The sequence below is a fragment of the Gymnogyps californianus genome, chromosome 4 (genome assembly GCF_018139145.2).
Source record: "Gymnogyps californianus isolate 813 chromosome 4, ASM1813914v2, whole genome shotgun sequence".
In the NCBI taxonomy this organism is placed as follows: Eukaryota; Metazoa; Chordata; class Aves; order Accipitriformes; family Cathartidae; genus Gymnogyps; species Gymnogyps californianus.
This window is the reverse complement of record NC_059474.1, coordinates 55,320,127-55,341,432: the sequence shown is the minus strand read 5'-3', so window position 1 is coordinate 55,341,432 and position 21,306 is coordinate 55,320,127. Positions and strand designations below refer to the sequence as shown.

Sequence of the window (21,306 nt, the reverse complement as noted above, 5' to 3'; positions counted from 1 at the left end):
AAATCTTTTACCTCCTTAGCAGAAGGCAACCCACTGATTTGACTGGAGGGCAACTAGCAATGCACTATGACTGCAGAACAGCCCGCACTCAAGAGGCCAGGTGGTGCCAAGATGTGGTTGATAAACTGGGCACTGTCTCAGGTAAGTGACTCTTTTTTCAGAGAAATATGAATGCTGTTGTAGATAGGGTATTCAAAGCATCTACCCTGACTCCTCAGGCCATTCTGCTGGCTGGACAACTAAGCAGACACACAACAGTCTCAGGATCAAGGAGTTAAAGACTGACTTTGTTCATACACGCTGACGCCTCATGCGACAGGAACACAGCTTTGTTGTTGCTAATGCTAACCATCTTGCTATTATCTGTAGTTTTACCTAACTCTTTCCTCACCATCTTTTATAAAATACTTAGGCTGCAACTTCCTCTGGTGGCACCGTCTCTTGATTATATTAGTGTACAAACAGTATTATAAAAACCCTCTAACTAAACAGAGTCCTGGTCCCCTGGCTGAGACATTCAAGAGCTTCACTGCATCAAGGGATAGATTTTACTAATATAGTTCTTTGCCAATAATGTCCCAATTCTGTTTCTGAGAGTTGCACAGTATTTCTTAGATACAAACACAACAATTGTAACTGAATTTAGGTGGTTTGCATGTTGTACGTTAACTCTATGCTGTTATTGCACTGTATGAAATGTTGTATAAAACCAGATGCCTGTGTAGCTATCACGTAAACAACTAAAAGGATTGGCCTGTGCAATATATGTATGTGTGCACGGTGCACACAGTGTTGCAAAAATTTGCAGAAGTCGATCTGAGTGTACAACAAAACTATATTCTACATTATTATTTAAGAAGCTATGATTATATAATTAGACTGTATTAAAACACAAAGTTAAAAGGAGAAGAACAATGGCTGCAAGCTTAACAAAAAAAATTAATAAACACTTACTTCCCAATTATACATAAGCAATGCTTAGTGAGATGCTAACAGATTCTTTCTTCTGTTTTCCATGGTAATTAAGTTGATGTTTTCTACCATTGGTGATTTAGTGACAGTTGATATTTCTAGTCACATAATGCCTACTTTTCTAAATAAAGTAGAATAAGCTAGACACTCTGGCCATGTCTAGACACTCTGGCCATGTCTAGACACTCAACTAACAAGCTTTGTTTTCTGACGGGCTTGAAAGCAACAACATGTGACTGTGTAGTTATCTATAAATATGAACAATTTCAAATATCTTAAAAGGCAAAGTGAAAAAAGACATGAAAAGGGAGGTTGAATTGAAAGGGGTGAGTTACATGTCTTGTGTTGTTCACTTATTGTTACTGAAATTCTGAAAGCTTTTCTTCCTGATAAGGAATTTTTTTTAAGTCTTCATAAATACTATGGGAATTCCAAGTTTTTGCCTTTCCTACTTTGTTTAGCTTTCAAGTATGAAGAAATAGCTCAGTCCTTAACCAAAGTTTGAATCCTTAACTTGCTTTTAGGGTGGCAGCAAGATCTAGTGAATAAAGCAGGATTTCTTTCCAAGTCTGCTCATGACCTTCTTTAAGACCCTAGAAACACCTTCCATCTCTTGGGTTTTTTTTTTTTCCTTGTTGCCTGTGGCTTCTATTTTGACTGTAAATTAAGCAGGTGTCTCTGAGCCTGTTGGAATATGAGCAATACACAAACTTTACAGACTGTGAATGAAGTGCTGGAGGGGGAGAAAGTAAGGAATCAGAAGAAAATCTGCTTTGTTTCTTAGATTTTATTTTCTTTGTACCTGTACTGACAGAATTCTGATCTACTTATTCTGCTTATTCAAATAATCTTCCTGGACAAAACAGGAAGAGGAAAAATATTTGCACTGCAGAAAATAAGCAGGACCTATCATACCTATACTCTTTAAAACAAACAGAAAATCAGGCCTCATACCTTCATCTTAAAGAAGGGAAAAGTTGCAAATCTATGGCAATTTGGTTTTGGTTCTTTTTTTTAATTATTAATATTTTTTTCCCCATGTGGGCTTTTGTTAAGTTTCGGCTTAAGTCATGAGAATTTTGCCACTTGTTTCACTAGAGTTAATATTTAGAACATAAATTTTTAAAAGAGTAATAGCCTGAGAATGAGGATTCATGTTTTTCGTATCAGCTCTCGAATGGCTCTTTCTGCTGCTCTAGGAAGATTTACTCATCATTCTGATTCCATTTAGGCCAGCTATAAAATAAGTAAATTAGAATAATATTGTTTAACAGCTTCCTAAGAACATTCATGATTAATTGCTGATAAGTACTAAATATTACTGTGAAATATGTGTTGGCATGCATATGGTATGCTTAGTTTCTAGCTGATGCAATACTTGTGCTGCAGAGGCTTGGAAAAAATACTGCATTACCAAGGACTTCTAACTTAAAAATACTATAGTTTTCTAAGACTCTGACATGCCTCAGAGAGGACAGATCTAAAGGTAAAACACTATTATTGTACAATTAAAAACTAGATTTTTAATTCTCTGCAAGCTGTTCTAAATAATCAGTTTTCAAGCAACAAGTTAAAGCCTCTGGTCTCAATTTCATGATATTGCTTGGGAAACAGCTTAGTAGGTGGCATTTGCATTTGGTAGGATATAGTACAATGAAAAGTGAAAGATTGTGGTAAGATGCTGCCTGGCTGCATGAATCAGGGTGACCTTCCCCAAAATGATTAGCCAGTAGTGTGCCATTATCAACACCAGTTGTCTTCTAGGATTCTGCTGGTTTTCCATATGGTATTGAAAAAGGTTATGCCATTTTTTGAAGAAAACTGAATTTGACTCCTTTCCAGTATGTTTAATTTTTAAGTGTGTGGTTTTCTGCTTTAGATCCTGAAATTAACCTCATCTCCTGAGAGGAGATGTATGTAACAAACAGTACAATTGAGTAGTTTCTTATTTTTGTACTTAGCCTTTCTTAGATCTCTGTAACAGGTCTGTACATCCTTATAGAATGGGCAGCTGAGTATACAGAATTTATAGCACGTGTAAGATCTTTTTAACAAGAAGTGGTATAATGTTCATGGTCTGGTGTTAAGGCTGGGATCAAGACAGATCTGGCTCTATGTGAAAGGCCACATTCCTGAAATTCAGCAAAGAGTCTTGCCATCAATACAAGTAAGACTGGGTAGATGACGAAATGTACAGCTTGGGAAATGAGAAAAGGATCCAGTAAATTTCCTGCAGAAAAAGGTAGATAAGCAGCTGTCAGAGGAGAGCCTTTATAGAATGAGTTGGCGTTTTCAGTTTCTTTCCAATTCTATAGCTGTTTATATCATGAAGTATGGTTGGTGAGAACATGCACCCAGGCTGGTGGTTTCATGAAGAAACAAGGTTGTGGATGGGTGCAACAAGCAATAGCTTTGAGATTCCCCAAGGAGGTCTCTAAGCACTACCATTAATATTATGGAAGGGCAGAATGGGAAATTTTTCATTTCCCTTACAAGATATATGGAGAGCTTATTTCCCTTTGATAGCTTTCAGAATATGTGGATGCTCTGAACAGCAAGAAGAAATTATTTTCTAATGGGTAAGAGTCTAATCTCAACTGAAGTCAATCAGAATGACTCCCTCTAGTCTGTATGGCTACTGAATCGGGCTCTAAATATCCTAGCTTTTCACCTCCTCTCATAATTATCACTTTTATGGTATAATTATGGTAGCTTCTATAGTGTGCTCAATGCTATATAAAACCACAGGAAAATAGTTTGTCAATCAGTTCAAACTGAAGTGTGTAACAAACTACCTGTGGAAAGATCACTGAGATTAAGATAGCATGTGCATCACAAACTTAATGATAAAAAATATTGTGAGGCTATTATCCGCTAAGGAAATACTACTATGTTAATATAGCATCATCTTCTATTAAAATTCTTGACTAAAATTCATCTGGTTGGCCTCATCTTTCATCTGTACAAACTGCATTGGTGTGTGGGGTGTCAGAGCAGGACAGAGACCTGGCTATAGACAGGTTTTGTCTTTCTTCCACATTCTCATGTGGGGCTTGCAAGAAGGCAGGCCTAACTTGAAAACTGTGGTCTCAGTCTCCCTGTTCCCCAAGCACTCAATCTGCCACATGATTCAAGTCACCAGAGTCTTCCTAGCCTATTGCGAAAGAAGCCAGCAGAGAGAGCTGAGGCATGTACTAGACATCAGGTTTTTCATGAAGTGATCACAAGCTGCAATTTGGATAATGCTGTTCTTTAACTTAATATCCCAACTGCCAGAGCTGATGGTAGCCTGAATCATTTTTAGGCTTTATCTACAGCAGAATTAACCATTCTGCTCTGACTTAAGACATTGCTTTTTGTAGCAAGAACCATGTTATGTTAAACAAACATAACCTTTCCTGAACAATGGAGATGAGATCTTCATGTTGCATGTGGAACCAAGGTGCAGGGGGAACTTTAGAGGAGTTTGGCAGTATGCCTTATTAGTCTGTAACATCTGTACATCTTAACAACAGCCCTAAATGAACAAACTTTTACTAAAGAAACAGCACTGGGGAGAATGGCGGGAGGGGCTGGAAAGCAAGACAGTAGAAAAGTAGCTATAGTTTGATTCATGGATAAAGAGTAGTGAAGCAGCTGGAAGGATAGGTCTTATGCTCTCACTGGACAATGCCTAAGAATTTAGCTTTGATTATAAGCAAAAAAACATAACTGGTGGTTAAAAGGAATGAGTGGGCTAGGAGCTTTGCATCTAGTAATACAGTTCAGACAAATTCTGTCCCTGAGTGAGGCCGAGGAATCTGTTGTCTGGGAATATGGAAGTACAAGCAGCTGTACTTGGTACAGGCTGTAGATATAGTGGGGGAGGAAGGAGGAGAGATCATGTCTCCATTTCTTTGCTTTGCACTTTCTGCTTTGACGAAAATTTGGGGGCCGAGGTGTATGTGGTGTTTACTAGATAAAGCATGTAGAACAATTACAGGCTGTACAGGAGCATGCAGTAATGTATCTGTTCTTTAGTAAGTTGTAGGACAGCACTGACCAGTCTGCATACTGTGATTAAATTCATTGCTTCTGACTTAAAATCTTTTTGGCTGCCTCAATTGTTTCTTTCATCTCTGCATACAAGAGGAAGGCTGGGAGACTAGAAGCCTCATCAGTACTAACAAAGCTTCCTTCTACTCTGCTTTGCAATTATATTTGACTGTATTCTTGATTTTCAGAGACTCACATAAAGCAGATCTCTTCACAACATAAATACTTTAAAAAAGATGCTCTCAAGGCTGCTTGGGATAAATTTGACCTATTTTTTCCTCTTTAACTGTTTATGAAATGCATTTAATTCTCTGTATTTTCTTCCATGCTTGAACAGGTGATTCAGTATTATTTTAGCAGACTAACACTGATGAGCACCCAGACAATAACACTGTGCATGTGTACCTCAAACTTAACAGAGAAGAAAATCCGTCAGTAAGTCAACAGGTTTTCATTTCATGTTTTCTGTGAGGAGATGAATCTGTTCAGTAAGGTCTCTGGCCAGCAAGTGTGTAATTTCCCTTTTACCTTGTGGAACGTACAAAACCTCTTCCAGCATTGGGACTTAGCCACAAATTACCTTTCCACAGCAGCTGTGTTCCAGGAGTAGCCCCTCCTGAACTTACGTGGAAATGGTCTTGCCTTCATGCAGCAACTCTGGGATCTGTGAACTCTGAGAAACCACTGCCGTTTTCCTTTAATCAAGAAAAAATTTCAGGCAATCCTTCTCCTCTGCAAGGCCACTTTTAAGAGGCCTTCCCTGCAGGAAAAGCCATTTGTCCCACAACTTTCATCCTGCACCATGCAGACTTCTCTCAAAAACAGAGACCTGATTAACTCCTTTTAGCACAAACTGTCACTAAAAAAAGTGATGCATGCTTGCTGGGATGAAATACAGGATAATTGGGGCTTTCAATAAATAGAAATATTGTTATAAGCCATTCAATATGGGCTTGATTTCATAGTTTCAGCCTAACATTGATTTAAGACTTAAAGACTTTCCTCATTACTGCATGTTATAATTACATGGGCAGTAGAAGTGAAAAAATGCTCATGTATATGATAAAATACAGTTACTGATGTATTTCAAGTTCCTATATTAGTCCCAATTATCAGAAGGCTAACAGCTGCTTTTGTCTCAATTGAAAAGACAAAGACTATCAATACATAACAACAGTTTTTATTAGCACTATTGGCCTCCACACCTTGTCTTTGTTATACTTTAAAGCTCTTTGTTAGGGAAAAATAATAGTCATAAATGAAAATATATTAAATGTTATAGTAATAAGCATATTGAAAGTATTGTCCTTAAGAATTTAGGATAGGGTACATAACTACCATAATCATGACACATTAAGATAACACACAAAATACAGTCAGATAAGGTGGATGTGATAAATAAGCACTGTAAATAGCCTCTTCCACTCAAATCCAAGATGCTAATCTTGATTTTTGTGACATCTTATTACACTTTATTCATTAATCTTATTCAAATACACAGGGAAGGTAGTGACTGTCCTCCCACAGGAGCACAGCAACACATGGCATACAGAACACATCACTGCCTACTGTAGATTTTATCAGTGCCAGCTTTGCTCCATAGAAGGGCAACACAAGGCATGTAATACAGCTTTTCTGTACTGGATAAATCCTGTGCTGTAAAAGCCAGCAGTAGTCCACAATACCTGATACTACAAAACCATCTTTGTGCGACCTTATTGTATTTCATGAAAAAATGTGGGTTGAACAACAATGACATGAATAGTTATGTAGATTTTACTTATATGAAATAAACCAGTGCCACCTGGGAGTGAGCTTTATATCACATATGATCCTGAAATAAAATATAGTAAATAAATTATATTATAGAAAGCTCAACAGCTTCAACTTGAAGTTTCCATGGGGAAGCAGCTGTTCAGTTGATTGGTCACCTTAAAGAAAATCCTAAATGAAAGAATTACACATTAACATCCTCAAGCAGTAGTTGTCTGTAAATGGAAATGCCAGCATGGAAAATCTGATTAACTTCCCTGAGGTCAAAGGCAAGGTAATTTAAAACAATATAAAATGTAAATTTCCAAACTAGGATGAAAAAAAGTAGCAAGGAGAAAGGCTACTAATAATTCAGTTTTTTCAACAGACCATATTCAGAACAGCAAAACTTTTAGTAAATGCAACATGTAGTACAAAGAAAATTTCTTGCCATATGAAATAAGGTACTAAATCTCAAGATAACAAAATGCTTTTACAATTTCATCTCACTTCCCATCTGCAGACATCCATAGGCTTCTAATTCCTTCATGTGCATAGAAAGATGTCCCTGGTGTCTCTGCTTCCATACCATATTTATCGTGCACTGGCTTTTATCAAAATATTTAAAGTAAAGGATAATGAGGCTGCATTTTCAAAACACTGCAACCAGTGGTTTGGTTTTGCAAATGCAATATCCATACATGTAATCAGCACATGGAGTTACAATTGCATTTCAAAACTCAATTGCTTGGCAGTGCAAAATTTATTGTGCCCACAAAAAGCTAAAAAACCTCACCGACCTCCCTGGCCCTCCCCCATAACCCCTGACTACCAAAGATACCAATATGTAATCTTGGAGCAATTGATTGGCCACATAAGAATTCTGAGAATCAGCAACATAGCTCAGGCATCATTTCAGCCACATATGTAGCTCTGCACAGCTTTGAGACTGGTAGAATATGAATATTCCCTTCTGACTCTGTCTGTTCCCTTCTGAGACATTCTGTTTGAGGAAAAAATAACTATTTGGGCCTCTATGTATGTAGCACCTGCTCTTTGAAAACCTAGCTCATTACGTTAAAAAAAAACAAACCCAGGATCACAAATCTTTTCTATTCTTATATCCAGTTGTATCACAATATTGAAAGTTTTTTTAATCTTTCTGTCACAAAAGCATAATGCAAGTGTGACATTCAATTGTCCCATACAATCAGAAGAGTCATGTAGTAAATAAAAATCAAGAAAAGAGGAAAATGACCCCCCAGTACACAATGTATAGAACACCAAAACATTCCCCTCCCTCCTACAAGAGCATCTACAAAATATGGCATGTTTCAACACTCACGGCTATCGTAGCATATATTGCCCAGGGCACGTCCTGTTTGAAGCAATACTTCCTGGTCTTTGCAGTTTAACAGCTGCACCAAAGGAGGGATCAACCCAGCATCCACACATGGGTTCCGCATAAATTCTGCAAATAATGCAAAGCCTGTTAAAGCAAGCCAGCTATTTTCAGTTTCATCCATTCTAGTTACACTGGCACTGCAACTGGGCCTTTTGTGAGAATAAACATATGCATAGACAAACAATGTAAATTCTCATGCAAGTTTCTAGAGAATAAGCCCAAGTCAGGATTTAGGCTTATGTTCTTTCCATTATTCATTAATTTAGAAGGAATTAAGAGTAGTTAATGGAATTCCATGGAAACTAATTTAACATAGCTCAGACTGAGCATGTTTTTAGCATCATAAAGAAGTGCTGAAAAGAACAGTGAATTCACAACTTTCTTCTCCACCCCAACAAATTCAACATAAATTAAAATTACCAAATAACACAAAGATGACTTTAGTCATTTAGAAACTAGTATTCGTACTCCAAAATAAGCAGCATTTTTTACTCTCTATTACCTTAATTAGAACTCCTGAAAAGCTTTTGCTTTAAAAAAAAATAAAAAAAAGGAATTAAAGCTAAGTAACAGGCTCTTTATTTGGAAGGTAAGGAAAGGAAAAGAAAAAGAAAGAATGAGAAATAAAAGAGAGATTATGTGAGCCCAAAGGCCTGTACCTTTCCACAGTCTAACTGATGCCCACCATGGGAGGAAAGCTAGAGGACCCATCCACTGGGAAGCTCTCTGCCTTTCTGTCCTTCCTTCCTGCTATGTCCTCCAGTCATAGAGAACCAAAATATTATTTCACATCCGTGCAAGTCATAGATAGAGAATTATCGGGGTGTCAGAGAGATAAAGGACTGGTCTCCAGAAGGAGCTATAGTTAGGCAGGCACTGTGCTGCACATTTTACAAGGGAAGTTTACAGAAGCAACCACCTGATACACCAATAGTGTTACTTAATAGTTTACTCTAGAGCACCCTTCAGAGATGTAGCATTGTAATAGGCAAAAGGTCAATACTTTTTTGATTTGTTGTGAATTGCAAATTATGTCTCTTCCTGATCCTAAACTATGTTGGATCTTCCAAAATCAGTTTACCTTTGTGTTATTTAGTAATTTATGAGACAGAATGAACCAGGGTGTACAATCCCCATAAAAAGAGATGAGAAAGTTTTTCTGATTCTGGATCAACAGAACCCCTCACGCCAACAACTCAAAGATTTCATACAATGCTTGAAATACAAATACATCTTCTTAAATACTCCCTTTGTTGCACCTATTACAATGTTCTTTGATGTTTCTGTAGCTACAAAATCTTGTATCTTTTGTAGCTAATCTTGCAGTGTTATTTTAGCTAGAGAAATAATTGTCATAGAGGTAAGCAATCCTCACATGATGATAAACTTTGATATACCAACAAGTAGATGAAGTAGAATCAGCAATATCTATACACTTGAACAGGTCCAACAGAAGATAGTAGTCAGCACAATTGACCCACCTTCCTAAGATACTGTAACATTTTAAAACTGTAGACAGATGCTATACTGTGATAAATGGTGGTGGTATCTATTGTAATGAACAGAACAAATATCAGATACATCTGTTCTTTAAAATTGGTCTTGCCATGTCCTTGTAATTTTTTATCTATTTCTTTATCACCCACTTTCATTTTCATCTCAATGTTTATTTACTAAATGTATTATGTTCCTCCCTCTGTCTTCTCTGTCCCCTCAGTCTCTTCCTCTCTTAGTTGCCTACAAAAACTCTTCTCTGTTCCTCAGCTTCTCCCTGCCATCACTTTCTTTCACACCCACTAATTTACCATAGTCTCTACATCATCAAAGTAATTTTTTTTCCCTCTCCTAGTCTGTGACAGGAAATGGAACTTGTTCTCTCCTAAAAGACTGAGAGGTCTCAGTCTGTTCTGTTGTATGTTTAGGTTCTTGCTCATGTGGTGAAAAGGAGTAAGAAACCCCTCCTCCACCCTTCTTCCATTTGGAGTGAGCAGAAGCTTTCAGTCTCCCATTCAGCAACAAAATAATTAGGCAATATGCTGAGCAAACTTGTATTTATCAAGGTCATGTAAAGGCAAGAAGTAAAAGAAATGGTGCCATACATAGCAAAGCAGATCTGTGAGACAGCAACAAAAATGTGGTAACTGCAACTATATTTGCAGGTGATACTACATAGAAGTAATAGAAGAAAGAGAAGGTAATCAACAACAGAGTCATTTAGAAGGTTTCCACTAGCCTGGTGGGGAAATGAAGCAGATCCTTTGAAGGAAACTGAAGAATCACTTAAGAAGTTAGGAGGAGAACCACTGAGGACAGAGTAACATAAACCAAAGGAGGACAAGATTTCGAAAGAGAAATTTAATTGTGTTGTAGTATTACAGATTGTGAAGATGATGTTCTCATTCCTACACCTGGCAAAGAAGAGGAGACTAAAGACCTTAGAAAAGGGTTTAAAAAGTCCACAGTGGGGAGAGAAACTCCACGTAGCAAGGGTATCTGAGCCTTCAATATGCTCACAGCTGAAAGGGAAATGGCTGTAGCTGGAGAGACAAGAGTGACTAAAGGGAGTTTTGTGTGTTTGGATATTTAAAATGGGAGAGACTAACACGAGCTTATGTTGGGAGGAGGAAGTCATGTGAGCTGGAGAGGTGAAAAAGAGCAAGAGCACAAAGAGGTGAAAAGGAGGAGATGAAACATGACAAAACCACTGAGGCAAGTAGAGGGATTTGATGTGACCAGATGTGTGTGTGTGTGGAGGACCAGATGAGGGGAATGGGAAAGGAAGACAAGAAGTGGGGAAGAAAAAGATGCTCTTTTATCAGCAAAGCCCAGATTCAGAGTCAGAGGCACTACTCCCAGCTCTGCCAGTGCTGCATGGCATGACCACAGGGAAATCAGTTCAATTGCCTGGGTTTAATGCCCACTATATGTAGGATGTTGATAAAACAAATTTCTCAAAGTGCCCTGAAGCTTGTTGAAAAAAGGTGCAATATGAGCATGAAACACTTGTATTCTTATGTAAGAGGACAAAGAAAACAACAGAATTCAAATGAGGTGTTCCCTGCTATCCTGCTTAAGCAACTATTTCAACAGAGTTAGAATCCAAAGAGAAACACCCAGCTCATCTCAGTCTTGAAAGCACTGGGCACCTTAAATAATTTCTGAATACCTTCACTTTAACCTTGGCTGCCAGAGGTCCCAGTTACATCTGCTAATAACTAAGAAAAAGACAAAAGCTATTTTGGATGATGAACCAGGTAAAATGCTAGCTCTTCTGAAGAGTGTACTCATAACAGCAATTTAAAAGCTGGCAGGGAAAAGGATACATTAGAAACTATTCAGAGATTTCATGTATTAATTCAGAGTTGAAAGATGCTGGCTAAAATGGTCTGTAAGAGAATCTTGCAGGAAACAATGCCTAGTAATCAGTTAAGCTATTGTGAACATTGTTTTTATTCTTAACTTTCCCCATTCTGAGGTAGGAGCTAAAAGGACTAATTGTGAGGATCCACAGTTGACTGCAATATTCTAAGTATACTTATGAATTTATTAAGTACAGAAAAAGCATGTGATACAGTTGCATGAATCTCTATCATTCTGAAACATTTCTAAGTTTAAATTTCTATGTTTACATTTTTACTGGCTATTTATCTAAATAATTTTAAAACTTAAAAACTAATGATGTATATCTTCTTTTCTTGTTAATGTTGTTTCTGAATATCCATATATAGCATTGTCTCAAAATCAGTCAATTGGGTGGAGAAGGTCATACAGGGCTATCAGTAAGAAGCTGTAGTATTGTGATTCCAAAGAAAAGGTGGAAAGGGAATGTGGAAATAGCAATAATGTAGCCCCTTCTCTGAAGAGGCATCAGCATGAGAGTTTACAGAGGGGGAGAGATATGGCTGCCAGGCCTGCATGTGGACAGCAGTTCAGAGGCATCCTACTTTTCTCTGCCTGGCCTCTGGGGAAGGAAAGTGCAAAATGCAATCTGTGCATCTTTGGCTGGGACAGCGGCAAGTCAAGGAGTGAGAAAAGTCAGCCACAAACCTCCTCTACCCTCGTCACAGGGTCTGCCAGTAGCGCCTGCCTGCAGATATGAGGCCATTTTTTTGAGCTCAAGGTATGCAGGGTATTGGGTGAGGTTTAACATAATTCTTTCTAAAGAAAAAAAATTTAAATAGTTTTAGATTATCTCCTACATTACATGTCTGTATGTATATAATACATACCAAAATGGACCCTTGATTCTCATTTGGGATCTTGGGCTCTTATTCTAACACATTTAATGCTCTTTAGGTAGAAGTAACTGGTTTTGGTGTGGTATCAAAGGCCTTGTAATGGTAATAATGTTATCACAAATCTCAGACCAAAGAAACAATCTACTATCCCTTAACCACCTGTACACGTACTACTGTTGTATCTATGTGCACTCCGTGTAACTGGATGCACAAATGATGCACATCTTTTTTTTCTATATGCGTTTCATAAAGCCAGTGGCGTGCTGTTTCTGCCCAATAAATTATACTATTGATTGTCTTAAAAACTAAATAGCATGAAAGCAAGGACTGAAAAAATTCCAGCAGCCAAATGCTGTTTTGATTGTATTAAAAAGTAGAGAAACAAAATTTGACAAAACAGAGTGAAAAGGAGGGATATGAAAGGTGTCTAATCTACAAAATGAAAACATAAATGAAGTAAAACATACTGACAAGTGAGGTGAAAAACTGAAGATGTTCCAGCAGAAAAGTTCTTGTAGAAAACCTCACCATTTCTGGCTACTTCTGCTATGACGTTAGCTACTTTTGCTGTGCAGGAAGATTGTGGCGTCAACAGACTCGCGAACACCTGAAGAACTCCACTTTTCTGGATTTTTTCACTTGTCTCCATATCTGAAAAACACATCACACAAAAATGACTTGTGCATCAGCTTGCTTTGGGGAAGAAAAGAAAGAAAAGCAGAAGGGAAGTTAAGTCTTCTCAAAGGTAATTATTAAAGTAATTATTTTCCCTTATAATAAGCCAACTGCTATTTCAGTGATCATATTTATTTCATACGATGTGCTCATAGAACTTAATACTTTGCCATTCCTAATCAACTGATCTTTATAAGGTGACTCTGTGTTATATAAGTAAATACAGATACATACTCATGCATACATAGGGAAACTACTGGAGAGACTGGTAGAAAGACTAAAGGTCATGGAGTGATACGCAGCAGCCTAAAGTACTACGTAAAAATCAAGGAACGGTACTCTAAAGTGATGAATTATTGGAAACGTTCAAGGAATGATAGGGGAAGTCCTTACAGCTGAGGGCACAGCTTAATACAGCGTAGGACTCAGAAACTGGAGAAGAGGGAAAGCTAAGCAGATCCTGGTCTAGACTCCTCTTACACTCAGCTTGAATATCTTCTATGTTACTCTGCTAAGCTACAGTAGCTCCAGTATAGTCTCAGTAGAAGGGAAAGGGAAAAATAACACTGCATTTCTTGTAGTGGAGATGAAAGATTCGGGACAAAACCTTTCCTCTTTCTGCCTGTAGTGGAGAGGAATTGTGCAGCTGCTCCATAACAGGGCCCCACTTAGCATTGCTGGCCAACAGCTCTGTAACAAACTGAAAATTAATATTGATTCAACTGCAATTAAAGATAAGGTACTAGATGCTAAAACATATTTTGCTAATGCTTTCAAACAATGGCATATTTGAGACGAATATTAGTGTGACATACAATATGATTAGATGGCAGCTATCACTTTAGAAAGCAGCATGACTCCTTAAGCCATTCATAATGGAAGTTACTTGCATTCTCCAAAGATGGCTGTGAGATGCTCTAATTGATGACTTTTGCAAAGCAAAACAAATCCAGCTGAATGCAAGTCTGTTGTTCGACTACCCTGTCTCACAGGGGCATTTTTAAGCACTACAACATGCACAAACCCCCTCACATCACTTAAAATAAAAGCTTTACAGTAAGTGCAAGTTAAAATCAAAAAAATCACTAGAGCTTGCCAGTAACATGAGAAACAGATGTAGACATTTCAGAGTTGACAAGACAGGCCTCTGAGCACCACTTTCTGCAGTTTCTTAGAAGCACCCTTACTCTGGTATAAGAGCTATCAAGATAGTCAGGCTGGGCAGCAATAATAGTAATCAATGGATTTTGGTTTTATATAGTATCTTTCAAATCTGGGAGTAAAGTGAGGGATATATACTCTTGAATGGCAAAGGAGGAGCCTTAATCTAATCCAATAGTTTTTTCAAGACAACGTTCTCTGTTTTCCCCTAAACAAGTAAATGAATATTTTGTGCACCACAACTAGCTAGTCTTCTAGAGCAGCAGTTTGCAACCACTCTTTAGCTGTGCTTCACCTGTGAATTGGTAATGACATGTCACTGGGCTTGCCACCTCCTCTCTCCTCCTCCTCCTCCCCTCCTCCATTCCTGCAATTGATTTTTGCCTTGTGGCAGCTCCAGGACAACCCCTGCTGCCTCCAAGCATGGGAGAGATCCACTCGAGCTGACCCTGAACAGAAGCCAGCAGAAGCCTGGCAGAGGTGACTCACGTGGGTTTTGTGGCTCACATACAGTATGTACATGCTTCGCTGGTTGGGAGCCAGTGATGTCTAGGTGACAGAAAATGGACTAAAAGGAGAGAACTTCAAGTCTGGATTGCAGTTATGCCTCTGTAGTTCTGTATTCAATTCCATCCTGGGATGTTGGTCGTTGGCTAGGACTACTCATCTACAATATGTCAGTGATGACATCTGATTACAAACAGATTAGGTATAAAATGAAGATCGATTAATTTCAACATATCATGCATAATATAAATGCTAATTATTATTAATCTGTTTGCAATCTAGTTAACTGCAATTTTTGAAATGCACTCAGAAACCCTCTCAGAAGATATAATGTAAAAGAGCTTATGGCTTATTTGGAAGCTTTTATAAGTTCTGACATATAGCATATACTTAGTAGATATATTTCCCATGGATATATACAGACGAAAGAAAAGTTTGAATTCAGAGAAAATCATGTCAGGACTAAAGATAGGTCCTGACATCTTAGCTGTCTATTAAAGAAGAGATCCTCCTTCTCCCTGAAGTTCAAAACTGAAAGTACAGAATTCAAAATTGGAAATGTAGATATCTGTGAATCTGTATAATGTTAACCACAATTAGCAGGCAGGAGACATTAATGCATTTTCTCCTGCCATGCTGCTGAGATACACAATATCCAGTCTTATTTTTATGATCTGTAGTTTGATGGACTCATTACTGTGCAAAGCATAAATTACATAAATAGAAGAAAATATATCCTGCAAGAACTGGGAAAATAAAATTAAATGCTTCTCTAGGCCAGTTGTGTGTAGCAGATATGCACTGATTTATTTCATTAAGATAAGCAAGTGAGCACCAATAAAAGCACAGGGCTTAACAGACCTGTTGGAAATTGGGAAATCAGCTAGCTGGGATAACATAGATGAAAACAGATCATTGACTTTATTCTTAAGCAGTATTGACTGCAGCATTGACTGACTCTTAAGCAGTACAAGAGGCACACCTGCATATACTCTCCCCTTCAAACCAACATCCCACTGGCTCTTGTTACCCAGGCTGAGTACCAATGTCTAACTTTTGCTAGTCACAAAAGAGGGAAGACAGATTAATTTGACCAGCAGCCAGTGTACCTCTCCTATCACTGGGCAGGGACATCCCCACCTCCACTCTACCCTGAGTGAGTGCTAAAGCATAATTGTTTGAGGGGAAAAGCACATTACTCTGGCATCAGGCAGAAGAATAGCTACTAACTATGCAGCCCACAGTGCTCTCTAAGGCATTTTTGCCAGTAATTGCCTTCGGTGTCAAAATGCCATGGGGCGCTTCAGCTTGTCTACTCCAAGTCTACCTAAGCCCTGCTCTTCCTCTGCAGAACATTTACAATTTACACTTGGTGTAACACACAAATTAATCCAGTGTCAAAATAGAGATATGACAGTATGACATCAAATCCTTGCACGTAGTTTATAGTACATCCTCCATATAAGGCATCATAAGGGAATGTGCCAATAAAATGACTATTACATCCTCATGCACATTGCTTTAAATTGTCCTGTTTTGTATCTGCAGAATAAATCAATTTTTTTCAGGGATTCTATGTTCATCACATTAAAGTTCTAATAAAGACAGTGGGAAAAAAAAGAATGTGCTGAAATACACAAATTAATTTCTTAAGACATGTAATTGGCAGACATTTTAGTTATAGAAAATCAGTCTTTTTGGTGGGCTTTGAAATGCTTACACAAGGAAGGATTTTTTAATTGGAACAAGATGTCTTATATATAAACCCAAAACTGCCTTGTTAAATCTAGCATTTTTGCTCAGTATTTTTTATATTCTTTTAAAGGAGGAGGGCTTAACAGGCAAGTGAAGCACAGGGCTGCCCTGTGGAAATTGGGAAGTCCAAATGAAGATCTGCAGCCACCCTTCACTTGTCTGAGGGGTCAACTGTACACTCAGTTCAGGTAGTAACTGTTAAAATACATGGCTTTAGAAGAAAATGCCAAGTCGGAGATTTTGAAGATGATTTCAGCACAGCTGTAGGTATATAAGCAGTTTGGCTGTTTCTTAGAAGTGCCCAAATGGGACAATTACTTCATGGCTACTTGGAAAACATGAGCCAAGAGTCTTGTGTGTGACTGTGCACATGTATGTGTGCAGTTCTAGACCCTGTTCTGCAGGATGCACTGAAGGTATAACTGTGGTAGTAAAGGACTGCAGCTGCAGATAGCACTGAAAAACAAATAACTGCCCTAAATCAAGCCAAGCTTTTCTTCTCCTTTGTTTTTTCCACTTGCAACTAGAGAGTGGCATGGTTGTTAGGGCAGGGGCTTTAGGAAGCATGGATTTAGACTGCTCGCCCATTAATGGCCCATGCACTTCCGTTTTTTGCTCAGCTTCATATAACATGAGTCCTGTATAAGAGCATAAAAGGCAAAGGGACACAGACAGGGACAGAAATGAAGGAAAAAGTGGGTGTGGCGTTATTCTTTTGGAGAGGACGATGAATGGTCATGTTTATGTAGCAGTATTTTCACAGTGATTGTAAAAACCATGATTTGGTTTTCCTTCTGCAGAACCTAAGACTGGAAGATCACACACCAGTGTTGCGAAAGGGTTGGTACCCATACCACTGCCTGGGTCTAGGAGAAATAGTTTGGGTTTTGCTGAGAATTAGAAATTGCTAATGGCTTTAGCATAGGCAACCCTCAATTCTCACCTTTATTTGTTCTCTTCAGAGGCTGGAGAAGGCCTGCCTGGCTTCCTGTCTCTCTCTGGGTGTATGCACGGAAGAGGTATTATTTGTTAAGGATATGAATCTGCTGCATGCTCATTTCATTCTGGGCTTCCTATTAAATTATTGGAGGCTAAATTATTTTGAAAACTTATTTCAGTTGTCATCTTTTGAATTGCTATTTCAATGTATTGTCAATTGTAGTTGGAGCAAGTAAAACCAAATGTTTCGCTAGGATCAAGAAAGATCTAGGCAAAATCTCCACCACATAATCTCCTCCCATGCTTTCTGTAATGGAGAAAAAGGAAATTATAGCCAACAGTCATCACACGCTAAAAAGCTGGCTTATGCTTACCATTTTAACTCCTTTAGCAGAACTGCATCCCCTTTCAAATCTGTTCAATTTGTCTCTTAAGGAAACCTAACAATCTAGGTAGCCTGACGTTAGGGTGCCACACCTCAAAATCCTTTTGCTATATGTGATGTCCAGATTTCAAATGCTTTCTTTTAAAGCCTGATTTTCAGTCTGCATGCACCAACCCACCCGTAGAGCACCCGCTGCCCCCTATCTTAAAGCAAAGAAACTGTAGGACTGTAACAATGCTGCTTTAGAAACAGCCCTTTTGCACACAATATAATCCAGTGATTTGCCACAGCAGCATAATTGGGGGAAAAAACCTTTAAGGTTAAACTTGCAGCTTTAGATCTCTCTTTATATCACCAGATATCAAGACAAAGAGTATGTTAGATCACATAGTGCCAAAATCTTATTAATGTCATAGCTGGGTGATTAAAATGTCAATATCCTTGCTTTTCATGGTTTTTGCAGTGCCTGAAGTCAGAATAATAAAGGGTGTGGCCAGGAAATTCTTTAATGCCACAGATCAGAGCTGGAGAGCTGTGCACCATGGCTATCAGCCTGCTTAATTAAGTAGCAGAAATCACTATAGGAAAAAAATCCAATGAGTGTCTCAGATTAAATTCTACACTCTCTCCCCTCTCAGCTCTATTTCCTATGAAATTTCACTCCTCTCTATTTCACTCTTTTCTCCTCTCTGCATCATTTTGTCCACCTTCAAGTGAAAGAAAAGGCAGAGAGGGGGAAGGGAAAGGCAAGGCATATCTGTCAGAAGTGCTACTACTTTGCCCTTGCTAGCAGAAGAAAACTATAGGTTCACCGTTCATGTTCTCTATGCACAATGAGTTTAAGTTACACTATTAGATGTAACCCAACAGTAGCGAAGGCTAACACTGCAATAATTTCCATGTTGTGGAGCTTTAATGAGAAATAAGGCACACCACAGAATTGTAAGTGATCAGCTTCGTGAGTGTCCTCTTTATTAAGCCAACAGTCTTTGCAATGTACTCTTTTGAAAAAGTATGTATTTCTAGCTGCAAAGATGTTTTATAAACCTCCTGAAACTACTGCAGAAAATTACCTTGGCTTTATAATGTCCCTCCTACATGTACTCTCATCAGAAAGAGAAAGATGAACACATGAATAAATAATGATGAGCCACGTATATCATGAAAGGAACCTTCCATCTGCTCTTTCAGAAGGCAGAAGAGAGGAGAATGAAGGGAGCAAGGGGTATCTCCTAACCTGGCACATCCTCCTAACCACCACAGTAAAAAAGGTTCATGTGACCAAGAGCAAGTATTGATGCTGTCTCCATATACGGCTTCCGTCAAGAAGCACTGTCTCTCTCTCCATAGCCTCTCACTGTATTTTCCAAACCACAAAACGGAGATTTTAGTCTGACTACAAGAGTACAAAAAGTGGGTTGTAAAGAACCTCAGTGAAACAAATTATGTGCTCTAATGCAACCAAGAATGCACCACTGATAAGGAGGCTTTTGGTTAACATACCTTAGCCAGAAAGACTGTTCCAATTATCAAGAGTTGTTTTTACAGTAAAAAAAAAAATCCTCTAATAATAATTTATATACAGAAATAAATGTATAACTTCGTTTTGGCATGCTCCTCCTCACATGGAGAAATCCCTACAAATACAATCTGCTTGCTCACCTATCCTTCAAACTAGACCCCCAGGAGGCAGAGAGGGAGGATACTCCCTTAGCTGTGTGAATGTTTCCATTGTGGTGTTTGCTCTGTTCTGTCTCTGCAGGCAGCAACAGGGCAACTTCAATTCCTATTTTTAATGAAGAAACAGAGAGTGCACAGATGTTTGTAATTAAAATCTCAGCTCTAACAAGGAAGGACGGACAGATGGAGAGACAGATTCACCAACCAACTAGCTGCATGATTCCCACTGATTAAATTCTCCAAAAGCTATATCCAGAGAATAAAAGTGAATTTCAGGATGAGACTCACCCCTTGAATAGCCTGTTGCAGGTAGCAGTGAAGTAATTTAATAAAAATACATGCCAGCTTTGCCTTCAATGAAGAAATATGCACATCAGTACTTCCATGGACATGTCACAGCACAAGGCAAAATATTAAAGTTAGGCAGCTTAGAACCCCTCAATTCCTGAACTGGATCTAGTTTAGAGCCCTGACGCATAGTTTGGTGGATTTATCTGAGCTGTTAGTTCCCCCGCTCCCCCTTTTCTGACTCACCCTCTGCAGGAGGTAACCACTTCGGTAGCACAGTTGCTGAAAGATTTTGATATTAGTGCCTCAGCTGCCAAGTTCATTGTCTGGCATCTTAGTACAAATGCTGTCCACTAGCATCTTCACGTTCTATGCTCAGTCTGTGGGGACATTTTAATCTGCCTCCTCTGTTACTTGTACTAACTGGACTTATTACAGGACCCTGAGTAAAGCCTTAAGTATCCTCATGCTTTAGTTTTTCAATCTGTATAACAGAAATACTAGGCCCATAGTGTAAAATCCTTTTTCCAAATTTGATTTAGTTTAAAAATCAAATCAGATTTGAAAGCTGTGCATTATATAGGCAGGCAATGTTTCATATTCCTTTTAAGCAATCTCTTAAGAGTGCTCTCAAGCAAGCTCAAATGCCTGCTATAAAGTTCTGCCCAGTGCTTACTGGAAGAGTACATCTACATACAAAGGAATTTTTTAGCTACTGATGTTTTTAGAAAGTTTTGCTGCCAAAGTAGGTTAAGGAAAAGCTAATCTAAAAAAGATCATGTTTGTAAGTCATAAGGGACTGGGACAAAACTAAGAATTAAATTTCAGACCTGAAATTGTGAATTACATGATCTCTAAATACAATTTTTTGTAAAAAGCAGGCCTTTTCCTTTGCTTCTGTATTGCATTTCAGAAGGCAGGCCTTTTCCTTTGCTTCTGTATTGCATTTCAAAAATGCAATCTAAAAAGAAATTTGTCAATTCTATTATCTGGAACTGCTATTCACTGATGCCTTCTGCGAAGAAAAAATATATAATATTTAATCTTTATTTGGCACATTGTGTATTCAATGAATAGCACTTGGAATTTAACACATGGATAAACATCATTTAACTATCTGGCACTAACTAAATACATCACTATTACGAGGAATTTATGTAAAATATAATCCCACTAAGTAGCAGTGATGACCATTCAGTATCATTAGGGTATGCCAGTTTACTGGGAGACAGTCCAATAAAAAGCAGTCACCTTGATTTAGTATGTTCCAATTAAATAGGTATACTGTAATAATATATTATATACAGCATTTATAATGAAACATTTCTGGATTATGTGTATACAGTGCCATGAAAAGGCAACAGCTTCATGAGCTAAGATGCAACAAACATCCTTCTTCAGCAAAAAGAAGGAACGCTTTATAACACAGTATTTGAGCCAAAACTCCCTCTTACAAAATATCCATCAGGATCCCAAACTTTCACAAAGGCATTTGACTAGAAATCTTCTCAGGT

General features: G+C 38.2%; 1 protein-coding gene across 4 annotated transcripts in view; it reads right to left on the bottom strand.

Annotated features, from left to right (window-relative positions):
* Nucleotides 1-21,306, bottom strand: part of RAP1GDS1 (Rap1 GTPase-GDP dissociation stimulator 1) — a 104,438-nt gene that overhangs the window by 35,601 nt on the left and 47,531 nt on the right. For all 4 annotated transcript variants that reach the window (XM_050896219.1, XM_050896221.1, XM_050896222.1 and 1 more), the window contains exons 3-4: nt 12,931-13,053; nt 8,105-8,230 (exon numbers count right to left, since the gene is read on the bottom strand). In XM_050896219.1, coding sequence (XP_050752176.1) covers nt 8,105-8,230; nt 12,931-13,053 — 249 coding nt within the window. The remainder of the gene's footprint in view (nt 1-8,104; nt 8,231-12,930; nt 13,054-21,306) is intronic.